Source organism: Notamacropus eugenii, chromosome 2, assembly GCF_028372415.1.
Source record: "Notamacropus eugenii isolate mMacEug1 chromosome 2, mMacEug1.pri_v2, whole genome shotgun sequence".
In the NCBI taxonomy this organism is placed as follows: Eukaryota; Metazoa; Chordata; class Mammalia; order Diprotodontia; family Macropodidae; genus Notamacropus; species Notamacropus eugenii.
The window spans coordinates 305,635,337-305,660,868 of record NC_092873.1 but is presented as its reverse complement, the minus strand read 5'-3'; the positions used below and the strand labels follow the sequence as shown (position 1 = coordinate 305,660,868).

At 45.7% G+C, this 25,532-nt stretch overlaps 3 protein-coding genes and 1 long non-coding RNA gene across 7 annotated transcripts; 2 read left to right on the top strand and 2 right to left on the bottom strand.

Annotated features, from left to right (window-relative positions):
* Window positions 1-491: 491 nt before the first annotated feature.
* On the bottom strand, window positions 492-3,162 carry OAZ3 (ornithine decarboxylase antizyme 3). Its single transcript, XM_072644867.1, is given in 6 exon segments — window positions 492-786; window positions 1,022-1,107; window positions 1,565-1,740; window positions 2,506-2,580; window positions 2,582-2,642; window positions 2,935-3,162. Coding segments are annotated over 6 exon segments (570 nt in total). The 5' UTR covers window positions 2,964-3,162; the 3' UTR covers window positions 492-643.
* A 443-nt stretch (window positions 3,163-3,605) lies between these two features.
* Window positions 3,606-15,336, top strand: MRPL9 (mitochondrial ribosomal protein L9). Of its 2 annotated transcripts, none has more exons than XM_072644866.1 (7): window positions 3,606-4,918; window positions 5,100-5,256; window positions 8,575-8,699; window positions 8,902-8,952; window positions 9,551-9,652; window positions 10,739-10,822; window positions 14,591-15,336. In XM_072644866.1, the coding sequence occupies exons 1-7, from the start codon at window positions 4,808-4,810 to the stop codon at window positions 14,600-14,602; spliced, it is 642 nt and encodes a 213-aa protein (XP_072500967.1). In that variant the 5' UTR covers window positions 3,606-4,807; the 3' UTR covers window positions 14,603-15,336. The 2 variants fall into 2 exon arrangements, with proteins under 2 accessions (XP_072500967.1, XP_072500966.1); XM_072644865.1 differs by lacking the exon at window positions 14,591-15,336 and adding an exon at window positions 10,952-11,501 and having other exon boundaries at window positions 3,611-4,918.
* RIIAD1 (regulatory subunit of type II PKA R-subunit domain containing 1) lies at window positions 8,125-20,480 on the bottom strand. 2 transcript variants are annotated; one of them, XM_072644869.1, is made up of 5 exons: window positions 20,240-20,375; window positions 19,817-19,893; window positions 17,644-17,690; window positions 16,458-16,559; window positions 8,125-8,762 (listed from the first exon to the last, which is right to left on the bottom strand). In XM_072644869.1, the coding sequence occupies exons 1-4, from the start codon at window positions 20,321-20,323 to the stop codon at window positions 16,492-16,494; spliced, it is 276 nt and encodes a 91-aa protein (XP_072500970.1). In that variant the 5' UTR covers window positions 20,324-20,375; the 3' UTR covers window positions 8,125-8,762; window positions 16,458-16,491. The 2 variants fall into 2 exon arrangements, with proteins under 2 accessions (XP_072500970.1, XP_072500969.1); XM_072644868.1 differs by lacking the exon at window positions 8,125-8,762 and adding an exon at window positions 15,583-15,701 and having other exon boundaries at window positions 20,240-20,480.
* LOC140527715 (uncharacterized) lies at window positions 20,447-22,176 on the top strand. 2 transcript variants are annotated; one of them, XR_011974910.1, is made up of 2 exons: window positions 20,447-20,535; window positions 21,903-22,176. It is a non-coding gene; the product is annotated as an uncharacterized lncRNA (long non-coding RNA). The 2 variants fall into 2 exon arrangements; XR_011974909.1 differs by lacking the exon at window positions 20,447-20,535 and adding an exon at window positions 20,566-20,998.
* The last annotated feature ends 3,356 nt before the right edge of the window (window positions 22,177-25,532 follow it).

Here is a 25,532-nt window from a genome sequence, read left to right as displayed (position 1 = left end):
GATGAGCAGTGGATGGAAAAGGGGGAGAAGAGAATTTATAATAACTCACATTTGTATGATGATTTAAAGATTTCAAACACATTTTTGCATCCTTTGATCTTTGCACCAACCCTGGAAGGTAGTGAATAAGGAAGCAGACTCAGGTTGTGATATGCCCTTGGTCACGCAGGTGCTTAAGGCCGATAAAATCCAGGTCCAGCAATAACTATTCACTAGACCAGAGGTGGCATACACTGTGGCCCACAAGTGAGGCGAATCAAATTAAAATGTAACTGAGAAATATTTAACCAAATTAATTTTAAAAATACAATGAAAAGTAACATATATTAAAACTATGGCAGTATGTGGCCTGCAGGGATCCTTCTGTACAAATTAGTGACCTGGTTTCTATTTGGGTTTGGCACCACTGCCCTAGACCAGCCTCCCTCAGGATTGAATATGTACAGTCCAGTGCTGTTATGCCATTATTCTCTTAAGACAAAAACCAAAAATTGATGATTCTACTACCCTTTATTCCTGGGTTGGGAGGAGGTGCCCTGAATCACATCCTAAAAACCTAGGACTCTGGATCCCACTGTGCCTGGGGCCTGAGCCATATTGTTAAAGCTCCAGCTCCCCCATTTGAGTAGGAACATGGCTGGATTCAGGAAGGCTTACTAGGTAAGTGGCCACAATCCCTCTCAAGGGGGTATACCATAAAGATGACATTGTCCCAGGGTGGGAGGGCAGGGTGGTCGGGTCTAACCACTGCAAAGCCCATGTAGCTGAACGCCCGAAGCAAGGCACCTATGAGGGAGGAGAAAGCAAGTTACTAGAAAAACCCTTTGAAAGCTCACCAAGTTCCTTCTCCCTCCACCTCTCCACACCCTTACTTTGTCTACCAACTCCCCTCAAGGATGGATAGAAACTCCCCAAGCCTGTGTTCTCCCCAGTGCAGAGGAAAAGGAGAAATTAGTGAGAGCCTCCATCAATACTAAGGCTAGGGCAGAAAGTGGACAGGGCTGTTTCCCAAACCCAGTACCTCGGTCATTCCTAGCATTGTGGAAGTTCACAAACACAGAGTCCACATCTGTTTTCTCCTCCACATACTCCAGTGTCGCTGTCAAACTGGGAACCAGAGAAAAAAGACAAGCTACTGAGCAAAACCAGGTAAAGACACAGGGCAACAGCCTATTTAGAGAAGTAATCAAATTCATCAGTCACTGATCCTTTTGACCTAGACCTGTGGAACAAGTTTCCTAAGTTGGTGGTGTAAATATTCCTTGGAGGTTTGCAGTTATTATTAGGCCTATCCAGAGTAAAAAATCAAGGAGTCTTCCCACTGCAGGAAGAATAATATTATAATGTCCCAATGACCATAATTTCTAGAATCCCAAGAGCCTGCTCCATGTTTTTGTGCACCTTAAGCCCACCTCCAAGATGACTAGTCTCCTCTATATTTTCGTGTTCACCTAATCCCTATGTATACCTTGATCTTTCACTTCTAGAGCATCACTGTTTGTGGGATAGCTGGCTATTCCATTAGAGGAATCCATCTTGGGATAATGAAGTGTTCTACTCTCACCTCTCCCTATTGCCTTGGTCCAGTGCCCGGTAGGGGATGTCCAGGAAGAGCCGGTGGTCACAGAGGAGGCCGTGCCAGTGGGCAGAAGCCTGAGGGGTGAGGCGGAAGTGGAAATCTAACTGTACTGGGTCCTGGTGGAGCAGGGAGTCATTAGCAAGCACTGTCAGGTTCCCACCCTGTGAAGGAAAAAAAAAATGCCAAGGTTATTAAAGATATTTATTTACTGGATACTGTTCCTATCCCAACTTACCACCCCACCCTCTTCCCTTTCTCTTCAGCTCAAAAAAAACAAACCCAGAATCTTAGTTTGGGAGGTGAGGTAAGGTTATCTCATTATTGGGGATTCCATAGTATCCCTTAATTCCAGAGCCTAACAACACTCAGAAATCATGTCATCTAAAGAGAACATTTTCTAACCTCAGTCATCACCATTTTACCCTTTCCTCTAGAGGTCTCACACATAAAGGAGAATGAACATACTTATCATCCTTTCCTGTAAAGTTTAGAAACTTGAAGACTTTATTCTTTGTTTTACCATCATTCCAACAGGAAAAATCTTTCCCAAGGCAGTAATAAAATAATGCCAAATTCCTGCCCACTGCCTACTCTGTTAATTCATTCATCATTTAGATTTGTTCTATTCCTTCCTTCCCTCTTATGAGTAAGAAAACCAAAATCGGACATGTCAGACTAAGGACGTACTAAAGTGGAAAAAGAACAGTGGAAGTCAGAACACCTGGTTTCTAGTTCTAAATCTGTCACCTCAAATCATTATGCTCCCTCCCGGACCCTTGTAAAATGAGCTTCAATTAAGTTTCTAAATTCCCTTACAACTCTAAAATTATGACTGTTTCTGGCTGTTTCCTTAGGATGCCACTATGGAAAGCAAGGCCTTGGATGGAGGCGGAGGGGCGGGGATCCCTGTTTAGAAGTCCACTTACCGAGTACAGCTCTTTGAGCTGCTCGTGGTCTCCCTGCTCAGTGCTTCTGCCCACCTGGTGGCCTGCTAGGGACTCAGGAGCACTGGAGGCAGCACCGAGGTCGGAGTGTCAGGCTGTCCCTCTCAGTGACGATAAAGCTGGTTAAGAAGCAGGGGCCTAAGTTAGGAGCTCATCTATGGATGGCAGGGAGGGATATGGAGCACTAGATGCCCTCATACCTTCTCCTTTCCCCAAATCGTTATATCAGTCCCCCTTCTACTGTCCTCTAATCCAGCATCTTTATTACTAAGAGCTCTCCAGAGAAAAGGCATCCCAAATTCCCACCCTATTTCAGTATTTTCCTACCCCTTGCCAGTTTGAAATGCAGATGGAGGACTGGAGTTTAAAGAAGCAATTGTAGCTAGGGATAGAGTTTAAAAGAACTATTACCTTCTGAAACAAGGGTTACAAGGCAGCATCTTCTCCTGAACAGTGAACCGGTATTTGTAACAGTAATTAACGAAGGCAAAAGGAGAGCAGAGTGGGTACAAATAGTTCCTTTTTTCCACTTTCTTGGTATAAGAAAGGGAATATACAGGAAGGCACAGCCCGTGACAAGACAGTTTCTTAATTCAGTGCCACCCAGCGGCAAAGTGAGATGAGGAGACAGGAGCTGGAGTCTTCTGCTCCCTACCACCATTGTGACCCGCTAGGCTAGGCTAGGCTAGGCCACAGACAGTCCCACTGTGACTCCCACAGAAAACCCCGCCCTAACACATCTCAGGACCTCATTATTGCTTTGCATCTACTTTACCCAGTGACTCAAAGGTACCATTTATCTCAGAGACAACACACAGACTTTTCAATGTTACCTTTGAAAGTCATTCCATCCTCCCTCAAAGAGCAGTCTCCCCATTTTAGGTAGTGGTACTTTATGGGGAGAAAGGTTGAAAGGTATTCTCCATCCAAGGGAAGAAGTGTTCTGGACACTACTGGTCTTTTCCCAACTGATGAAGCTGGTGGAAATGGGATGTGGATTCCAAAAAGGAAAAGCCCCTGAACTGTCCCAGGAGGCCCAGGTCCCCGGTGTTCACTTAGGGCAATCAGCCCGTTCCAGTTAATTACCTGCTCTTCCATTATCTGCACCTGGACCTGCCCGAGACCACCACTCCTTAATTCCTTTTAGACCCCTTCTCTGTTCCCACAGTCTTCTGTATAAGATTCATCTCATTTGCACGAAGGTGCTCAGATTCAGTCTGGCCGGCTTAAGCATCCCTACTGTTCAGATTCTTTAAGTCTAGCCCATGTTGAGGCTTCTTAGTAGTCTTTCCAGTATGGCATATTTTTAATTAACTTTTTCTTTGGCTGAAAGAAGGCTTGTGTGGAATCCATTTAGGCAGGAATGGCCTGTCACTATTTCTGGGTCCCAGCCCCCCTATACATCAACAAAGCTACTGGTTTCCTCTTCTATGGCCCATAATCTAGCATTTGTTTATCTCCTTGCTTGGCAGATAGGAACTTCCTTCAGAATTCATCCTTCCCTTCAGTAACTGGGCAGATGTGAGGTCTAGATTGTTTCCCTTTCCCTAATATCAATCTGAAAAATACTGTCCTCACCCACTTGGTTTTTTAACTATAAGGAGAGTTCAGTCATGGTTTTTGTGGGTTTTATTTGAGAAACCTTGTCCACTTGCACAGCTTGCAGGGGGTCACCCTGTCCCGGAGGGGGTCACCCTGCCACGTGGAGCCTGCTGGTGTCTCTGACAGCAGCACCGAAGCCCTCCTGAAGCATCCTGTCCTCTGTCAGAGCCTGGGGGTGGCCTAGCCCTGCGATGGTGGGTGGTCTCCGGGGATGGAGGGGGGGCTCTCTCGTCCTACGATCCTGACTAATGCCGGGAGGCGCCTTCCTCGCTGGGGAGAATCGTGGCGTCTACCGGGTCTGACAGCTGGCCCCGCTCGCGTGCCTCCTGCCTCTGGCTCGGTCTGGGTTGTGTTCCTTTGCTTTGGCGCAGTCGGGCTGCTTTTCTTAATCTTGCTAGAATTGTGGCCCCAAACCTGCGTGTGGCTTTGCCGGGAAACGCCTAACAGGCCAAGAGCTTCTCCTCTGCGTCCCTAGCTCTTCTTATCAGAGACTTGGCTCCGCGCTCCCCAAGGACCCTTCCAGCCGGAAACCCTGGGGAGGCCACGCCGAGTGCCTGTCCTGGCACGCGCAGGCGCAGGACCTTCCGGCTCAGGCGCGTCTCGGGAGAACCCTTCTGGCCGGCGCTGGGGTCCTTCCTTCCCAGCCGGCACCAGCGCCTTTCTCTTCTTGGTCTCCGAGGCCATGCCGCTGCGAGGGGGCCGGGTGCTTCTGGCCGTAGCCGAGGGGCTGCTGCCCCGACTCGGAGCCGGAACTCCCGGACTGGAGCGTAATTTTAGCCTCTCTCACAGCTGGGTGAGGCGTCGGAGGGCTGGCCCTGGTGGCGGCGGGGGAGGGCGAGGCGGGCGCCCTGGGCTTGGCGTGGGCGGTGGTCGGGGCTGCCCTGGGAGAGGGGGCTGAGGGAGGGGTCGTCCGTCCGCCGGGCCCAGCCCTCGCCCGCTCACTGAGCCCGCCTCTGTCCCCCGTGTCGGGCCAGAACACAGTGATCGTGGAGCGCTGGTGGAAAGTGCCGCTGGCAGCCGAGGGCCGGAGTCCGCGTCTGCACCGGCGGCACCGCGTCTACCGGCTGGTGGAGGACACCCAGTGGCAGCCGCAGGGGACCATGGAGCTCATTCTGACCCAGACCGTGGAGGGTGAGCGAGCCGGAGGAGGGGCCCCCGGCAGCCGGGGCCGTCCTCACCTGGGGAAGCGCACAAAGAAACGTGCATGAGGCCGCAGCCCCTGACTTCATCTTCTGCCCTTGTACAGACCCTCCCAGGAAGCACATTCTGTTCTCTCAGCCCCGGACCGTTCTGGGGCAGGTGCTACAGAGCAGAGGGGCCTGGAATACGTGAGCCCAGGGATAATTAAGGAGTTGGAGGGCGGCATTCCTGAGGTCTTTTAGGGGCCCTAGGATGAAAAGACCGTCTGGTGGAGGTGGTTTGAAAAGAGCAGTAGTCTCTGCTTCCCTGGCATTGTTCTAAACACTTGCCCCGAAAAGTTTATCCCCTTTCTTTTTTTTAAAATTATTTTGTTTTCAGCGTTCTACAATCACTTTCATGTATTTTAGATTTTATTTTCCCCTCCTTCCCCCCTCCCTCCCCGAGACAGCATACAATATTATATAGGTTCTACACAGGTTATCCCCTTTCTTTAAAAAGACTGGGTGTCTCTAATATCTATTGTATGCTTGAGCCTCAAAATGGGTTCCAACACAAGTATCCTACAGAACCCCATTAGGAGAGATCTTCTGGGTAAGGCACTGAAATTTTACTATTCTTACCCAATATTTTTTTCCAACTTAATAACTATACAGTGGTTATACATTTAAGGTTTTCTGACTTCACTCTGAATCACCTCCATAGGTTTTCCTTTTATGCTGGCCAGATAAGCCTTTTAAAATAACACAGTATAAGATATTCATGAGAAAATAAAATTGCCTGAGGTAAGGAAACTAGAGATTTTTCTGCCTTTGGCCATACATACCTTAACAATCCCAAAATATCATTGTCCCTTTATAGCTCTTTTCTCTGTGATAATCCTTCAAGTGCTTGAAGATATCATGTTTCTTCATGTTTCCTCCTAAGTCTTCTCTACTTTAAACATCCCAAGTTCGTTTGACTGATGGCATGACCTCCAGTCCCTTTACCATCCTGGTCCTCCATCTTTGTATTCACCGTTTCCTATTTATCAGTGTCCTTAAAATACTGTACTCAGATCAGAAACATTTCTCTCAACACAATTTGACCAGCTGGACTATCACTTCCTATGTGCTGGCTTCCATCACATTTTTTTTTAGCATATTGTGGAGCTTGAAGTCCATGAAAACCCTCATACTTTTCAGAGAAACTATCTTTTGGATGTCTTAAAATGGATGTCCTTTAGACATCTTAAACTCAACATGTCCAAAACAGAACTCATTCTTTTTCCACAAACCCTTCCCTTATGAACTTTCCTGTTACTGTCAAAGGCACCACACCATTCTTCTAGTCACCCAGACTTTCTCAAAATCTGTGTCATTCTCAACTCCTTTCACATATCTAATACATTGCCTAACCTTGGCATTTTAACCCTCACATCATACGCATCCTCTTTTTACTCCACATTTAATAGCCATCACTTTAATTCAGGTGTTCATCCCAGTTCCTACCTTTCCACTCTTACCCTTACTCTCCTCCATGCAGGCCAGATACACTGACTTAGTTACTTTTTCTCACACATAACTCTTCATTTCCCCTCTCTGCCTTTGCACTCAGTGTCCCTTTCTCTTGGGGAAGAATGCCTTCCTTTCTTACTTCAACCTGTTTCCTTCAAGCCTCAGGTCAAATGTCATCTACAAGAGGCTTTTCCTTGTCTCCCTTGCTACTAATGACTTCTTCCCCTCTGAGGTTACCTTTCCTTGAGTTTGTATGTACCTGGTTAATTACATGCAGTCTCCTCTATTAGAATGTGAGTGCCTTGAAGGCAGGGTCTGCTTTTGCCTTTCTTTGTATCCCCTGTGTTCTGCTCTTAGCCAATGCTTACCAAAGACTTGGTGATTAGGCCTCCATCTCAAAGCTGATTTTTTTAATGCAAATGTATATTTAATACCTGTTTAATGATTTGACTAGTTTCTATTTAATTATATTTTATTTGGCTCAGTGTACTAATCTTTAAATGTCAGCTTGCCCTAAGTAGATGGCAGGCCCTTATGTATTTATTTTATCTATTTATTTGAGGTATCTCCTCTGATAGACTCTGAGCTCCTCAAGGGCAAGGACTGTTTCATTATTGTCTTTCTGTTGCCAGGGTCTAGCACAGGTACATAGTAGACGCATAAATGTTCACTGATTATATTGTCAAAGGCTTGTTCTTCTTGGTCCCAGAGGTTAGAACTAGTATTAGTAGAAGTTTAAGAGGCATGTTAGGCTCAGTGTAAGGGAGAACTTCCTATAAATAGCAGGTACTGCCTCCAAAGATGTGGTCACATGTTTCTCACTCTTGAGAAGGCTGATGATTACTTGTTGCTTCTATAGAAAAGATTCAGGTCAGGCATGGGCTCTATTTAGGTACGCAACTTTTGAAGTTTCTTCTATAATTGAATTTCTGTGATTCTTTTACTTTCTCCGAGCAAATTATTTGACATTTTTTAGCTTTGTAGTACTTTTAGAGTTAGAGGTCTGAGGTCATTTTCTTCAACTGTAAAATGGAGTTAATAATGCACTTGTTTCCCTGGGCTGTTGAGAAGAAAGCTTAGAAAAATTCTCTCTTCCTGGGCTTTTACTCCTCCAAGGACAGTAAGATCTCTTTCTCTTTCCCTTTTCCTAGCACTTTATCTGGATTCTCCTCACTGCCTTGAGTCATAAGTATATGTGTATCTACATTTCCTTCCTATTAGATTTCTTGAGAACAAGTTCTGTGTTGTATCTTTGTATTCCTGCTGTGTACCTAGCATGGTAACTTGTAATAAATATTTGTAGCACTGAATTAAATTTGGTGTACAAAGTGAGCACAGTATTATAATCAGGATGTGTAGGCAAGACTCTGAATTCTCTCATTTTATTTTGTAATAATATTTTATAGTGTCTCATATCTCTGGAGCACTTAGACAAAAAGCATACTGTTTGGTCCTCATGTGAAATATTGTGTCTGATGATTATTCTCATTTTACAAATGAGGAAACTAATGCTCTCAGAGAGATTAAATGATTTACCCAGAGTAGCAAAGCCAGGACTCACACTCAGGTTTTCCTGATTCTGAATCCCACTAATCTTGCTGTAATACAAATATTTGCATTTTTCAATAGGGAGACACCTACATAGAAAACGTCATATTCAAAAATAGTCATAAAAGAAACCAAAGGATTAGTTGACATATGCCTATATTTCTCTCTTCTAAGATTAGCTTCAAGTGAGAGTCTCTTTAGTTTGCTTTCTTCTCCTTTTTGGGTTATCTGACATAATATTTAGTGTTTATGTTGTTCCCTTTGGCAGACCTTGGCATCCGAGGTGACACTGTCACAGTAAAGAAGTCAGTAGGCCGGAATAAACTGCTTCCTCAGGGTCTGGCTGTGTACCCATCACCCGAAAATAAGAAGATGTTTGAGGCAGAGAACCAGGTGAGCCACTACCAGGGGCATGAAGAGGCAAAGGAAATGGTGATTAGAACCCTTGGGATCCTCCTGGAAGGAGAATTTTGAGGTTTAATTTGAAAATTGTAGAGGTGACAGAAAGGAATGGAATCCTATGGCCTCTTCAAGCAAGAGGGAAATCTTATTTACACCAGACTCTTTCTCCCCCATGGCTCTCTATCTCATCTAGTTGCGGCAGGAGGGGAAGCTGGAGAAGCTCCAGACCAAGACTGGTGTGACGGTGAGTGTGGATCCATCAGTCAGAGTTGGAAGGCCTCCTGCGCAAGGCCCAGTCTAGTCTTGTCCTTTTTCCTCAGTCACCCAAAGTCCTAATAATCATTAACTAGGAGTGGTATGGGGGTGGGGGAGGGAATAGAGTAGAAAGGAGAGGAAGCAGTATCCAGTTTGTAGATGTACCATTGAGGAACCCTTGACTTCAAATAGAGAAACACAGTCATGGCCATTGGTACCATGCGAAGTGCTTCACAGTTATTGTCTCATTCTATCCTCACCACAACCCTTGGGGGTATAAAACTTCCCAGGGGAGTTCTGATAAGTAAGTAAATGGTAGATAGGGTCAGATTGTAAAGTCACTTGAATTCCAAGCAGAAGGAATTGAAGGCTGTGTACCTGGGCAGGGATGGCTTTCCTGAGCCGTCCTTCTATGATGTTGTCAGGAAAGCTGAGTTTATTCATCTTTTAGGATCCTAAGTTTAAGATGCCCGCATTTGATCCATCAGCCTCTTAGCTACCTGCACAAACCCTCCCTCCTCCCTAAGTTACTTCACCCTGCGCCCCTCCCAAACCTGTCCCTAACCCACCGGCTCCCATTGCCCCAGACAGTGAAGTTCCTGAAGAGGTGCCACCTGGAGGTGGGAATGAAGAATAACGTCAAGTGGGAGCTGAGCCCTGAGGTCGTTTGCCGCCACTTCTTCAGAAACGTGAGTCTTTCGCCCCTTGATGACAGAGTCTGTCAGGTGGCTTTGCAGTAGATCTTTGTGTTAGAAGAGGAGGGGAGAGGGTAATAGAAATGGGAGGCCTTCCTTAGATGGGAGGCCTTCCTTAGATCACAGGCCTCGGAAAGGCACATGGCACAGAACTGAGTTTACTTTTAGATGGAGAGAAAGCAGCCAGGAAGGCCAGTGACACACTGATCAGGTTCCTTGTTGACATGGAAGGGCAGCTTGGCTTGATCTGCTCTTTACTGGCTGTGTGACCTTGGGGCACATCACAACTCAGCCCTCCAACCTCCTCCGTCAAGTGAGAATAATAATATTGAACCTGTTTGCATCATAGGACCATACTGAGGATAAACGGTACTGTGTATGAGAGTGCTTTAAAAACTAAAAATTATTGGAAGGAAATAAGCAGGCATTTGCAAGTGATATTCTGTAGTAGACCATTACACAATTGTCTGAAAGATTAGAAGATATTACACACACACACTCTCACACACTCGGCTTTTGGCTGATTAAGCATTTGATTTAGTTATGCCAAATGCTGCGTGAAAGTCTCCTTTCGAAAATCCATATGCACTGAAAAAGCATTAGTTGTGCCTACCATCACTTTTTATAACAAGATAGATTTGAGGGAGAGTTTGGTTTTTATTGAGATCATTATAGTAAATGTGAGTGGAGAGTAATGGATTTGGAGCCAGAGGTCTTAGAATCAGACCCTGACTGTGCTCTTTAATCTCTAGGTGGGCTCAAGCAAATCACTTCCCATGTATGGGCCTGTTTCCTTCTCTGTGAAATGAAAGAATGAAGGTGTTGGGCTCCATGCCCTCTAAAAGCCTTTCCATCTAAATTTATGATCCTTAGAATGGGTTGGTACCTCTTGGTGTTTTGGTTTTCCCCTTAGAAAACTGAAACTATAATAAAATTAGCTTTAGTCAAATTTTTGCACAGGGGTAGGCAAGACTAGAAAATTTTGGAAGTAGTTTGGTGAGGCTTTTCTCTAATAGCACTTGTGTGATAGGGTTTACCTATGCCATAACATTAGAAATGAGACTGGATGTTGTCTTGCAGCTTGGCGTAGTAGTATCCCCACATGCCCTAAAGCTACCTGAAGAGCCAATCACAAGGTGGGGCGAGTACTGGTGTGAGGTGACGGTGAGTTTCCCCCTTGCATGAATCCTTTTTCTTCTTCTAATTGAAAACCAGATTGAAGAAGTAATGCTAAATGATGTCTTGGGATGGTGTCATTTCCAATCCCTGGATGTCCTGTCTGTCTGTCTACAGGTGAATGGGCTTGACACAGTGAGGGTCCCCATGTCTGTGGTGAACTTTGAGAGGCCCAAGACCAAGAGATACAAGCACTGGTTAGCCCAGCAAGCTGCCAAGTAAATGGTCCTACCAGTAAAGAACTTCTCTTACCACCTATGGCAACCAGATACCCTTTAGGCCCCTGCTCTGGAATCAGTGGAGCAAAGATAGATCTACACTTGATTGTGCTTCCCTTACTGTGACTTATTTGGAGTCTGAGTGTAATAAGGGCATCAGGGAGAACACCATATCACTTTACCTGTTTGTCCCTTACGTCATGGATGTTTCAGCACCTTTCACTTTCCATCCACTGTTCTTACTGCAGACCTGCTTAGGAAGCCCTGGAGTCAGTAGATGCGGTAAGGATTGCAATTTACTATGGGGCATCTTCTGAACTGAGAGTCAGGCTGAGCCCCTCTGAATGAATGGAAATGGAAACTAGCATCCCTAGGATCACTCCGTTCTTTGTGCATCGTGAATGGCCCACCACCTGCATCATGGTCATCAATAAAGAGATTGTGCTCTTTGGGGGTGTGATTACTGGGGGACAGAACATGAGAAGGAGAAATATTTGAGCCAGATTCTCAAGGTGCTAAGTTTTGACCCTAGACAGCAAAAGAAGAAACAAATGAGACTCCCATATATTACAGCCCTTCATGGACAAGCAGTTCTTTGCCAATCTGATGAAAAGGAGGAGTTAGCTTCTCAGTTTCATTTCCTGGTGATGGAAATGGAACTGAGGTTTTAAAAAAGCCATAGATAAGCTTAGTGTCACTCAAAAAACACTGACTATATTACTTGTGTTTATAATTCTTTGTGTGCTACATCTGTCTGAAGACCCAAGTTTTACTATAGTGGTTGCTAGACTAAAAAGAACAAAGAATTAGAAAGAAAGGACTGCCTTTACTTCTAGACTTAAAATGTGTAAGGGATGGTGGCTGGGAGACTCTGAAATAGAGGCCAGAAGAGTCATTAACTTGTTTTTCCTGAGATTTGAAGGGAGGAGATAGTCCTGCTTGGCTCAAGGCCCATTAGCAGGAGAAAGGCTATCCATTAAATCAGGGTTGACCAGTGGATTATGCCAAGGTCTTTTTTAAGTGCTTTGGGAGGTAGCCTGTTTGGAAAAGGAAGAAATCATTTAATCCTGCTCTTTCATTATCTGATGCAGGAATGTGAGGTCAGGTAGGATCTTAACTGGGCTCACCTCTAACATAATATTTTTTCCCCATCTGTTCTCTCTTCTAGGAAGGTTTATATCCTGAAACTGGTCTCTTGATTATTTTCAATTCTTTCCTCTCATCCCACATCTACTTAGTTGATTGGTTTTGTTGGTTCTCTTCCTTCTGTCCCTTTCTCTCTCCTACAGAGCTTCCACCCTCATTCATGCTTTAGCTTCTTGAATGTCATCCTGCTTCCAGCCTCTCATCTGTTTCCCACGCAGCGGCCAAATTGATATTCCTAAAATACACATCTGACCATATCACTTCTTAACTGAAAAAGGTCCAGTATCCTTCAGGAAGACCTAAACAACATGCCCTTGACATATTGTCTACAAGTCAGCACCCCATATTGGGTCACAACCTACAGTTTAAGAGGCACTGAAAGGGTCTCAAGGGGGAAAAGTTCAAGAAGCCCTAGTCTGTATGACCATGGACAAGTCCTTTGACCTCTAAATGCTTTAAGCATTTTTCTTGAGACCATAAATTGTGGAGAAGCTATTCACCTATACTCATCTGGCTTCAGCTGCTCTTCGCAGTCTCACTTCCTGTTATTCCCTAGCTCTTCTCTGCCTCTGGACACTGTACTCGCCTCTTCCCCTCCCTTCAAGACTCAGGAGATTTCTCTTGTCACCCAGTTATCAGTGCCATCCTCTCCAAAATTACTGTGGACCTCTTTTTGTATTGGAACTATGGCTGCACATGTTGTTTCCTCCCAAAAGAATGTAAACTCTTTTTCATTTTTGTGTGTATCTGAAATGCCTAGCACAGATACTGGCATAGGAGGTGCCAAGTAAATGAAAGGTGAAAAGTAGGGACTTAATATTGATCCAGTGCAGTCTACTGGCTCTTCCTTGGCACAGCATACTTGGCAGCCCTTGGAAGTGCCAGGAACTTGGAGAATTTCAGGGACTGAACAGGCAGCATGTTTAGTTCTTACTGGGTGTGAGGTAATATATTAAACATTAGAAATAGAGAGATGTGACAAAGACCCTGCTCTCAGAGATGGGGCTAAAGATAGAATCTTTTAATACAGGTGGAGGAAGATGAAGAGCCAGCATGTAGTTGGCGAGGTGCAGCTTCAGTTTATTCCTTTGTAAAATGAAGGCATTTGACTCGAGCTCCAAGGTCCTCTGCCTGTCTAAATCTGAATTGGAAAAGCTGTCATGTGGAAGGGGGAATTACCGATTCCAGAATTGGTTCCAGGGGCAGAACTAGAAGCAAGGAGTTAGAGTTTCAGAGAGGCTTGATGTCTAATGGAAAACCTCCTGTAAATTAGAACTGTCAGAAAGTGGAACAGGCCACATTGGCAGTTGGCAAGTACCAAAGGTCTTTGAGTACAAGCTTCAAGATCATTTGTCAGGGATAGATGGGTTTCAGTGGCTGCCCAACTCCTATCTGCTTTGAATTTCTGCGATATGAAGAACTTCAGTGTTCTCAAGACCAATAGAAAAGAATCACTCCCACAGTCCTTCAGTTAACTGTTCTAGAGATGGTGCCATCCTGCCTGGAGACAGGCAGCTGGGACAGAAGGTGTCGATCCAAGGAAGGATGTTGAGTGACCACTCCTAGCTCAGCTCCCTCTCTTCATCCTGGTCCTTTTACTTGGGTACATACAGAGCCAGGCCAGCCAGCAGGGACTTCTCCTCTTTACTCTTTACTAGATAATCTCAGTTCTTACACCCTTATGTTCACAACATGGAAGATGAGAAAGTCTGGGAGCAGAAAAGAAGCTTTAAAGTCTGAAATACACTCATGTCCTCAGTTTGGCCTTTAAACAAAAACTAACCTTGTTTCCAGTGGTAGTCCCCATATCTGAAAAGTTTCCCTCTCGTAGTATAAGCTCTCATCACATAATATTTATACAGGGATGTACCTAGATATTCTATAGATTCACAGATTTTGAGCTCATCTTGTCCAAGCCTTTCATTGTACATATGAACAAACTGAGGCCCACAGAGGTTAAATTATTACGCAAGGAACAACAGAGCCACAATTTGACCCCCAGTGTTCGGATTACAAGGCCAGCATGAAAATGTCTTCCATACCATGCTGCCTCATCTCTATCATTTGCTATACTTGTACTAACACTCTATCTGTGCCTCCCCACACACTCTAAGGGTAGGAACCAAATCTTTGGCCTGCAAAGTTCCCACGGCCCTCATAGCAGTGATCATAGTGCTCTCTACATGACAGGTGAGTGGCACTGATGTGTTGCTTGAAAACGTATTGTCTCACTTCTTAAAACATACTGCTACTCGCCTGCTCTGCAGAGATGCTAAAGCTGTCAAGTTATGACTGAGACATGATTAAAATGCTTTCCACTCCAAGTCCAGAGATTCATGATTCGGTTTTGGGTAGTTCTGAGTGCCCAACTTTGCTTTCTTCCATGATACAGGAGAAAGATTAAAAAGAGAGGCAGCCTGCTATGTAACAATGGATGGGGAAAGCCCTTCCCTTCCAAGTCAGAAGACCCTGGGGTAGGGCCCAGCCCTGCCACCTCCAGATTGCTGCACAACTGTGGACAAGTCTTATCACCTCTTTGGGTGTCAGGCCCCTCACATTTAAACTGGAGGTTGGACCAGGTGACCTTGAAGGGCCTCTTGCAGCCTTTAATCTGGGACCTTGTGGTTTCTAAGGTCCCTTTCAGCTCTACAATTCTTTGACTGTGACCACAACTCCTACTTTAGACTTTATTGCTATGGTGATGCTGATGGAAGATAATCAAGGTACAATGTTTTATATATAACAGAGCCACTAAACAGGATAAATTTGAGAGGCTGGAGCAAGACAAACAGAACTTTGGTCAGCAAAGGATCCCAAAAGTTTATCTGCTTTGTACCTTTAGTCTTAGCAGTGTTCAACTTGGGCCATCAGCCTTGGTATCTGTCGTGTTCTAAAGATAGTCAAGGACAGAATACCAGGCCCTCCTCAGCTGCCTGCTGTTCTCCATGCTTTAGAACACCCAGCACTATGGAAGTGCTTCCTGACATCTAACCTCACTGCCTTTGCTCTTCCCACTAGGGTATGTCCTCCTATTCTTGCCTTTTTTTTTTTTTTGAGATAAAAAAGCTGATCATCGTCCCTTACTGTTGTGATAAGGTTCCCTGTCAGATAATAGCAAAAAATAAAAAGCAGCCAATACTGGTGTGGACTTGAATTGCTTTTGTTCCATGTCCCAGTAAGAAATCCCCACCTAATTTTTGCGCTCACAGAACCAATATCCAGTGTATTATGGCTACGCGCTGGACTGAATGTGCAGAAGGTACACAAGTCCCAAGAATGAGAGAGTCCTTTGAGATTCTTCAGTGAGAGAAAATAACCTGCTACCAGTCTTGTCAGTAAAAGGAACAGAATAGGGGTTCAAGAGGAAGATATGCTGCAATGAAATAAAGTAGGGAAAAGAAGTCCATTTTTAATGCAAAGCTTTATAACAATAACACAAGGGGCAGAGTCCTGGGTAACACAAACCCATGGTGATGGAGCAAATTTCTTATCTTCATATGACCCTATGAGACAGGAAAAGGTTTAGGTACACTGTAGAGTTTGCCCCATTCCTCCAAAAAGGTGAGTCTTAAACGTTATTTCAGAAATCTCCTGAATTAAAAAACATGCTCCAGCCACTCCTTATGCTTTGTACCGTGAAGAATCACATTGCAACACAGAAGATGAGAGAGGGTGAACCATTAACGCTGCATGGGACAGAACCCTTTAGCCTCCCCTACTTGCCAAGGAAACACAGAAGGGGATGGCAAAAGTCTGGGATTGAGCAGGCAAAGCAAAATGCACAAACTTCAGTTCTCTCTTTCCCTACACTGACTCTTCATGCCTTCGGTCACTTCTATCTGACTAGGTTAAGAAACACTTCTTGCTTCTCCTAAGACAGGTGGGGAACCTTTGACCTTGAGGCCACATGTGGCCCTCTAGGTCCTCAAGTGCAGCCCTTTGGAACTAAACTTCACAGAACAAATCGTCTTAATAAAAGGATCTGTTCTGTGAAACAGACTCGGACAAAAGGCCTCACCCAAGGACCTGGAGGCTCCTGAAGCCTCCAGGCTACAGGTTTCCCACCCCTGTCACATTAAATGACTCCCCTTGTTCTCTTCCCCTCCACCAACAACCTCAATAAAATGAAGTATCAAATATTTTAAAGTTGGGTTTTCTGCCAGGATTCTTTTAGGCCTTGGACACAACAGTGCATATTTTCATAAAAGTAAAGAAGCTTCAGTGGGTGCAGGTAACAGCCCAAAAAACTAGATTCTCACCTGTGCTTTCAGGACATCACAGTTCTGGTAATTGTTACTGCTTTTGTTTTTCAATTAGCTGCGCCTGTATCTTTCCAGGAAGTCTTGGGTCTGTGAAATACTCTGGGTTAAGAAGCAAAAGGAGGAAGTCATTTGAGTGGGGAAAAAGGATTCAATGCAGACAGTTTACATTACTGTAAGAAGGAGAAGCCTAATCCCAACATCACTTATGATTTAGTCTCCAAAGAGTGAACTTCCCTTGGCTGAATTCTTATTTGTTTAACTGCCTGTGGATGACCAGGGAACATTCTGAAGATGGATTATGTGGGCTTTTCGGCTCCCCCACTCATTTCTGACCCATACAAATAACAAGAGTTATTCTTGCCCAAGCTCTGCTTGCCAGCTCCTGAATTTTAGATTTCACACCCTCTCTGAAAATATTCTCTCACAGGAGAGAGCCAGATCTCAAGAAAACAACAAAGCAAAGTTTTCTCCAGACAGTAGAGTATCGGGCAATATCTGCTTGATAGCACGTCTGCTTAGGTAGGACTGAAGATAACTACTAATTCTTCAGGTTAGAAGGGGGCTGAGAAATCCTCTGGCAAGTACATCCACTACCTCCTAAAGGTTTTCAGAGGTGGAGATGCTAGTGTCTCCTTTGGAAGTGTGGTTTGTTTAACTAGCATTTAGGTCTAGGTTCTAGGGGTAGAAAGATGAAAAAGGTCTCTGCCCCACAAAGAGCTTATAGTCTCATGAGAGAAAACAACATAACATGTACACAAAATTAAATGCAAAGTAATTTCTAGGCATAGGGTTATTAGCATCTGTGATACTGGATCAGCTTTCTGCAGAAAGTAGCACCTTAACTAGGCTCTGAAGAAAGCCAGGGATTATAAGGTAGAGCTCTATGCCAGGGAGGGAGTGCAACGGGGGCCCCTACCCCCCCATTCAAAGGCATAGAAAACAGGAGGCAGAACACTGAGTACAGGGAGGCTGTGGTGCAGCAGTTAACAAATAGCTCCCTTGGGAGGGTCTGCCTCATCTCTCACTTCTCCGTGGTCTAAGGAAATGACCATGAAAGAAAAGGGCCCCAACTTTCCAGGATCCCACCAAGTAGACCCCATGCTGCAAGAACTCTGCTAGTCAGTCTAAAGCTGCAATAGCTTTTTTCTTGATTTGATCAAACACCAGAAAATAATGGTCTCACCTGCAGCAAACTCTTGGATATCCACTGGCCTTTTCAAAAACATTTCTCTGAAGAACAAAAAAAGGGAAGGGGAAAAAAAGACTTAAAAACCAGCAGTTCTTGACTTCATTAAGTATTCTCATCAGAAAGAGAAAGCAGGTTAATCCATGGCATAACTATTGGAAGTCCTAACTTAATTATAATCAGATCAGTTCTTGAAAAAAAAAAAAACATTTTTATGGTCTTCTACTCAGGGCTCCAGAGCTTCTAGAACCCTTTTTGTGTGTCCTAGGCACCTTCTCAGAATCATATTTTAAAATGCATAAAATAAAAATACTTAGGATTACAAAAGAAACCAATTACATTGAAGATAAGATACAATTTTGACCCATCTGAGTTGATGAGCCTCATGAAATCTATCCACAGACTGCTCTCAAATAAAACATGCAGGTATTAGGCCAGGTTGAATCCCATTTTCTCAATGATTAACATTTATAAAATTGGAGATGGAAAAAATCTTACAATAGACTGGTGAAGTTCTCTAAAAAGAAAAGGCTACCATGATTTCCCACTCTGTTTTATACTGGGAGCTGTAGAATACAGGTAGTGCTATATCAGCCAGGAGCCAACTATGTCACTTTTCTTTACTTTCTCAGTTTTTAGACTTCCCCTCAGGCACCAACCACAAACACCCTGTCTTGGGCCTTGACTAAATAAAGTACACTTTTATGTCTGGGGACCCCTTAATTCCACAGCCATATGGATTTTGCTCTCCTTTTTGTTTAGTGAAACTACTATCTAATGCAGACTAAACCTGAGGTTTTAAGCTACGTAAAATTAGTTCCCTGTTTTTATCTCTAAGTTTGAAACTATATACGTAGACATATCTTTTGCATATATGTCAGTACATATTTGAGGTTTGTAAATGAGTAACAGTAAAACAGTAGGATTCAAAAGATCCAAGCAGGAAGACCTCTTCTCCAGTGTAAGACTATGGGGAGTCTGCTTGAGAGTTTCTCACAGCTTAAATCAATCCTAAAGCTAAATACTACCAAGATAAACCCTGCAAAAAGTGTTGAAGGGCAGGCAGTTTGGGTGGAGATTCTGCATAGTCTCTCCCTCTCTTTCCATCTGAAGCATCCAAAAAAGGAAAAGCTGCATGCCCCCCCTCCCCAATAAAATAGACAAATCCCAAATAGTCCCTGCTTTCCATCTTTTCTGCCCTGAAAGCACAGAGGAAAGAGGACTGGGAAAGGGCCAAAGAGAATGTTGTGGGGAGTCATCTAATGACAAATAGGTTCCATAGCAACGACCCGAACTACTTGCCCTCAGGACCACTGGTGCTGGGATACATGAATCCTCTGTATCCCCTAATTTACAGACACAGCCAATTCTCAGTGACCTAACCTCCTCCTGGAAATTCTTCAAGCCAAGTGGGAAAAGCTCACCTGGGACATGCAGTTTAGTATGACTGCTTTTCACACTCCCCGAAACAGTCCAACCCCTTGGCAGAACTAGATTATTAATGCCGATTTAATTCTGGTCTCCACTGTGTGTGAATCATTCTTGACTTGGATTGCATGATTATTTGAGGAAAAACATCCTAGTTTCACTCCTTTAAATAACTTTTTGGTAATGGGTAGTGGTGGTGGTGGCAATGAATCCTCAAAACCTGTCTGGCCCACAACTTCAACCTTTTCTTGGATTTAACAAATTCCTTTACAAAGTAACGGACAGATCTGATTCTATTTCTGTTCGCCCCCCACGGGTCCTAAATAATTAAGAAAATGACTAAAAGGAAGGCAAAGGGGGCTAGCAAAGAGCCCTTCATGTCACTTTCAAGCACAAATGGAAAAGAGCCGCATTCCCTGGTTTCCCTCCGTCGGCTTCTCTTTGGTTCCGTCCGGCCCCCGCACACAGCCGGCGTCTTAGCCGGCTTTTCATCCCCGGGCGGTCACAGCCGTCCACAGCCGACACCAGGGGAAAGGCCCTAGAGGGGGCGGGGGCTCACTTCCTGGTGGTCAGCGGAAAGCTACCAGCAGTGACCCGCGAAGCTGCTGTTAATTGTTTCAAGAATTCAGCTTACAGGCGCCCACCTGGGGCCCGGCTGGGGGTGTGCAGGGGGCTCCCGAGGCCCTGCATCCCCGTCCGCCCCCACCCCGAGCACCGCCGCGCCTGAAGCCCGGCCGCTTACCTGAAGAAGCCGCTCAGCAGCAGCTCCACCTCCTTGTGAGAGCGCAGGTATTTCTCATCCGCGATGCGAGTGCTGATCTGGGCGGGGCGAGAGGCGGGGCGAGAGGAAAGGCGCGGCTGGGAGCCCCGCCCACCTCGGGGGAGAGGAGAGGGGGGGAGAGAGGAGTCCCCGCCCACCACGGGGACGGGAGGGGGAAGGAGGAGAGGAGGACCTGCCCACCCCCCAGACTGAGCCCACGCTCCCCTCATGGGGATGACAATGCCTGCCTTGGAGCCCGGGCGCTCAGCGAGGGGACGAGGACGACGCGGGGAAGAGGAGGCCTGGCCCTTCCCCGGGGTCGAGCCCGAGTTCCGTGCGTGGAGGGGAGGAGCGGAAGGCCCTCTCTGGACCCCTCCACCCACCCTACGCTGGGCCTGAACCCACCTTGAAATTCCGCAGCCGGGTTTGCTGCTCTAAGCTTAGAGCCCCGGGGTCGGGACCCTCTAGCCCCGAGCTCAAGGAAGCCATCTTGGTGCGGTCGCCATGGCGACGCCGGGGAGGCCCCGCCCCCTTGGGAATGCGCCGGGGGCGGGGCTACGAGGGGCGGGGACGGGGCGGGGTAACTCTAGGCGGGGTTCGCGGAGGACCCTCCAGCGAACGCGAGTGGAACAGGGAGGGTGCTCGGAGGCCGCGGGTGCAGGCTGGTCACCTGACCGATGAGGCCGCGGAGGCCCCGAGAGGTAAGTGGCGTCTTCCGAGTGTTGAACGAGCGCTCCCCCCAGGCCGGCGTGTCACCGGCAGGATTCGAATCCAGGACCTCAGCTGTCTCCTCGCTTCCCCAGCCTCTGGCACAGCCTTTAGGAGGTTACCCTGACAGCGCTCGAGCAGATGCGCGCCTTCAGAGGCAAAGGGCCTGTGCCACCCTCTCAGATCTCAGAGCCCTTGTCTCCCAGGCGAGCGTCTGGGCTAGAGGGGCTCCACGGGGACCTCCCGCCCCGTCGACCCCGAGTCTGTACCTTGGAGGGGGGGTGAGCAAGAGCAACCGCCTTCATTTTACATTGGAGGAAACTGAGACAGCGCGTTTAAAGTGACTTCCCCAAAACCCATCCAGGGAAGGTGTGGGGAGGCAGGATTCGAATCCGCGACTTCTGACTCCAACGGGAGCCTCATTTCCCCCATCCCAGGCCTGCCCAGTTGTCCCGGGTAAGGCGACTAAGCGAACACACACGTGACCTAGTTTCGGGGTGGGGAATGGGGGTGTATGTCTCCTGGTGTCTAATTAGAAGGGAAAGTGAGACCAGGTGCTCGGGGCCTGCCCCCCTCCCCGCTCCGAACCTTTCCCGGCGCAAGGGCTCTGCCTGGGTCCCCTCCCCTCCTCCGACACCGCGGTTCGCCCATCGCCTCCTGCCCGCGGGGGGGGGGGGGGGGGGCGGAGGTTGGGGGGGTGTCTACGTGCCCCCGGGCCTCCCCTTCGCTGCCCCCAGGGGTTTTCCTGCTCAGTGCGCCCGAGTAGCTCCCTATGGCCTCCAGGGCCAAGTACAAAATGCTCTGCTTGGCGTTCAAAGCCCTTCTTAAGCAAGCCCCTCCCACCTCCCCAGGCTCCTTGCTCCTTTTCTTTCCTGGTCCTACGCTTCCATCCAGGCATCTGGCCTCCTGCTACTCACGGACCCCTTGCCTCTGGGCGCTCTCTCGGGCTACCCTCCATGCCTGGCTCCGCCTCCCCATCCCTGCCTCCTGGTTTCCCTGATTTCTTTAAGACCCAATAAAACCTCACCTTGCCCAGAAACCTTCCCCAGCCCTGCTTAATGCTGGTGCCTTCCCTCCTTTCCATCTCTTACGTAGCTCATTTGTGCAGATTTGTTTCCTTGTCCCCTTTAGACTGTGAACTCCTGAAGGGCAGGCATTGTTGTATCCCTAGGTCTTAGTACTGTACCTGGCACGTAGTAAACTCTTCATCAATTTTATTGACTGATTCCCACCCCCACCCCCGCCCCTCCAGCCAAGTCCCAGTCCCTGAGACAATTAATCCATTCATTTTGAGAATTCTCCACTTTGGGATTGAGCTGTCTTGAAAGATGAGTAAATGAGAGCAAACTTCACATTCCAGCATCTCACTATATGGCCATGGCTACAATAAGCTCCTCAACTCTCCACCCCCTGCCGTGGATCATTGGATCAATGCCCCCATTGCTTCTGCAGCCTGGTGTGCCCATCCCATGGCTCAGTTCTTCACTGTGATACTCAGATCTTGGCACCACCCCCTGTTAAAATGGAAGATCCTTGGAGGCTGATATTTTAACCCTTGTGTATATATGTTCCCAGCACTGCCCAAGTTACCGCTACTTCAAAAGTACTTAATAAATATTTTCATTCCTCCAACATATCTTTCTAGCCTTAATCTCATAATATTCCTCCTCAATCATTCAGTATTTAGTATGTGAATACTATATGTATACTACGCGTCAGCCACTGGAGTACAGATCTAATCAATGAAACAATCCCTGCTTAAAAGGTTATTGCACCCTTGGGGGAGACCACAAGCACCTGTGTAAGTGTAGCAATATAAATTCTGGAGCTCTTTGTCATCCAGCTCCCACACACTGGAAAGTCAGGTACGTAAATGGCAGCTATTCGGGAAGGTGTTTCTAATGCTATTGCCTCAGCCCCCATTCTGAAAGATTTCCCCCCCCCATAGTAGTTACCTGTTATCTCATAGCAGTGATTAGCCTCCCACTATCAGTTTAGCCAATTAACAAGTCAACTTTTTTATTATTGTTCAATCATGTCCTATTCTTCTTGACCCCATTTGGGCTTTTCTTGGCAAATGTTCTGGTGTGGTTTGCCATTTCCTTCACCAGCTCATGAGAAAAAGCAGGGTTAAGTGAGTTGCCCAGGCTCACACAGCTAGTAAGTATCTGAGGTCAGATTTGAACTTGAGTTTTCCTGACTCTAGACCTGGTTGCTCTATCCACTGCACCACCAACTGCCTGCAATTAACTTTCGTAGAATAATATTTACTGAAAAGAAATAGCAAGACTTGAAGTATAAAAAGTCCCCTGAAATTGAGCACATTCCCCCTATATCCCCTTGATCCCTAGGGAAAATGAGTCCATACTTAAAAGTTTGCTAAGAAGTATTCACTGCACTAGGGTCACTCCCCTGCTACTGTCAACCACAGCATCTGGGTTTCTGTGTCCATCTCCTGCTCAGCAGGGCTGAACCTTACCAGACTCATGTCTCATATGAACTCATTCCTGGACCTCTGGTGATTCATTCTGTCAAGTGGGAGTCCTCTCCAGTGCCTTTTCCCGCTGGTTACAATAGAACAGAAATAGGGTAAAAATCAAAACACAGACCATACCATCACCATGCTCATGGCCACATGTTGGTCATGTAGGCTGCTAGATCTATCTCTCCCCAGTTAGAGCTACCTGAGACCCTTGCCTTGCTCACCATCAGGAAAGAGAGAGATCACTCTGGCCAGTTAAACACTTCCTCCTGGCTCAGCAGCTGACTCCCTGGAAGCAGACTCACCCAACCTCATAGTAGAGGAGCATCAGGCAAAATATCGAAGGACCTGGCTGCCACTGGACAGTCCTCGTCACCCAAAACTATACAGAACAAATAGAGCAGTTCAAAGTCATTCAACACAAGATAGTTTGAGAGGGAGGACACGAGCTCTTCAGGGGATCAAGAAAGTCTTCATGTAGAAGGTAGGACTTGGGTTGAGCCTTGAAGGAAGATAAGGAAGAGTTGCACCCAGGAGCATGATGAGGTTGGACAGATGGGTTTATGGTCAGGTTGTAAAGCACTTTAAAAGCTAAGCAGAATCATTTATATTGGGTCCTGGAGGCAACAGAGATACACAGAAGGTGGTAGTGGTTATTTTTAGGGGGTAGGAGTGGTGATCTTTGTGACATGTTCAGATTTGCTTTTAAGGAAAATCACTTTGGCTGCCGAGTCATATGGATGGAGTAGTGAGAGAATTAAAGCAGGAAAACCAATCAAAAGGCTGTTAGAATAATCCAACCTAGAGTTAATGGAAGCCTGAGTCTAGGTGGTAGCTGTGTGAGTAGGGAGAAACAAGAGATGTGTGGAGACTGAAACAACAAGACTTGGCAAATGACTAGATGTATTTCATTTTGCTGCAAGATTGAATTGGCCTGGGCCTCCTCAGCCTGAGATTTATCAGCTATTTGAGGGAGGGCTGGACCATGGACTCCAGGGCCTCTGTTGAAAGGCGGAGCTTAGGACAGCCCCCATTTCCCACCATCTACACACAGCTCCTGGGCCTCTCCCATGCTCTCCAGCTTCCTTGGCATATGGTCTTCTCTCCTTAGATTGTAAACTTCCTGAGGGCAAGAACTGCCCTTGATTTTATTTGTATTTGTATCCCTTGTGCTTCCCACAATGCCTCAAACACCGTAGGTATCTAATAAATATTTATCAACTGACAGATATGTGGGGTGAGAGAAAGTGAAGAGTTAAGAATAATGACATGGTTATAAGCCTGTTAGAGAGACCAGGGAAATAGTGGTTCTTTTTGACAGAAATAAGTAAAGTTTGAAAGAGGAGTGGGCTTCGGGGTAAAGATAATGAGTTATGTTTTGGAAGGGTTTGTCTTCTCCAGACTAATTAATTCTCTTTCTGGGGCTTGGCTAGAACTGATGTCCACTGGAATCTTCTGAGTTCAGAATTAGTCAGCTACTTGATACAAAACCCCCAGGGCATGAATAAGTTTTTTTCTGCCAATCCAAAAACACTTCCTATAGATTATCAATTCAATTTATCCAGTGACTTTCAAGGACTTCTACTTGTTCCAAATCATTTATATAAACAAAATTAACTTCACCATATAAAATATCAGAACAGTTGTTCCAGTTTTTCCAAATTCTAATCAAGATTCTTTTCTGCTTCATTTTTCTTCTTACATGGTAATACTGTGCACACTATCATTCTCATTCTCCTTTTTTTAAATTTAGCATTATTTCATAAAGGATTTTCCATACTTACTTGTGTTCTTCTTCCTTGTCATTCCTAATTTTATTATAGTATTCCATTATGTAAATATACTACAACTTACTTAACCATCCTCCTATTTTTTGAACATTTAGGTTGTTTCCAGTTTTTTATAATTACATATAAAATCTTTGAACATATAGTTCCTTTGTGTTTCACATTATATCATCAGCAATGAAATGACTGGGTTAAAGGGTAGAAGGGTGGGGGTAATTTTTACTGTCTATTGCTCAATTATTCTCCAGAAAGATTCTGCAAGTTTGCAGTTCCACTAAGAATCCCTCTATGCTGCCACAAGTATGGAGTTTCATCACTTTTACACACATACACATACATGCACTCACTTATAAAAAAAATTTTGACAGCTTTATGGATATGAGGTGGTGGTGTTTGTTTGGTCATGTACCTGATTTGGGGTTTTGCTGGCAAAGATACTGGAGTGGTTTGCCATTTCCTTCTCCAGCTCATTTGACAGATGAGGAAACTGAGGTAAACAGGGTTAAGTGACTTGCTCAGGGTAGCACAGCTTAAGTTTGAGGCAGATTTGAACTAAGGAATGAGTCTACCTGATTCCAGACACTGAAGTGAGGTAGTACCTCATGGTTATTTTAATTTAGCTACCTTAGTATTAAATATTTTTCAAATAATTATTATTAATAATTTGAGTTTCCTCTTTTAAACATTGTCTATATTATTTGACCATTTAAGTGACTATATC

What these genes read in the sequence shown, in the direction of transcription:
- MRPL9 (XM_072644865.1), top strand. Translation starts at nt 4,808, where the DNA reads ATGCCGCTGCGAGGGGGCCGGGTGCTTCTGGCCGTAGCCGAGGGGCTG. An exon ending in TCTGACCCAGACCGTGGAGG is followed by an intron (nt 5,257 to 8,574) that starts GTGAGCGAGCCG and finishes TCCCTTTGGCAG; the next exon opens with ACCTTGGCATCCGAGGTGAC. An exon ending in GCCGCCACTTCTTCAGAAAC is followed by an intron (nt 9,653 to 10,738) that starts GTGAGTCTTTCG and finishes GTTGTCTTGCAG; the next exon opens with CTTGGCGTAGTAGTATCCCC.
- RIIAD1 (XM_072644868.1), bottom strand. Translation starts at nt 20,323, where the DNA reads ATGGCTTCCTTGAGCTCGGGGCTAGAGGGTCCCGACCCCGGGGCTCTA. An exon ending in CTGCTGAGCGGCTTCTTCAG is followed by an intron (nt 17,691 to 19,816) that starts GTAAGCGGCCGG and finishes TTTGTTCTTCAG; the next exon opens with AGAAATGTTTTTGAAAAGGC. An exon ending in TATCCAAGAGTTTGCTGCAG is followed by an intron (nt 16,560 to 17,643) that starts GTGAGACCATTA and finishes TTCTTAACCCAG; the next exon opens with AGTATTTCACAGACCCAAGA.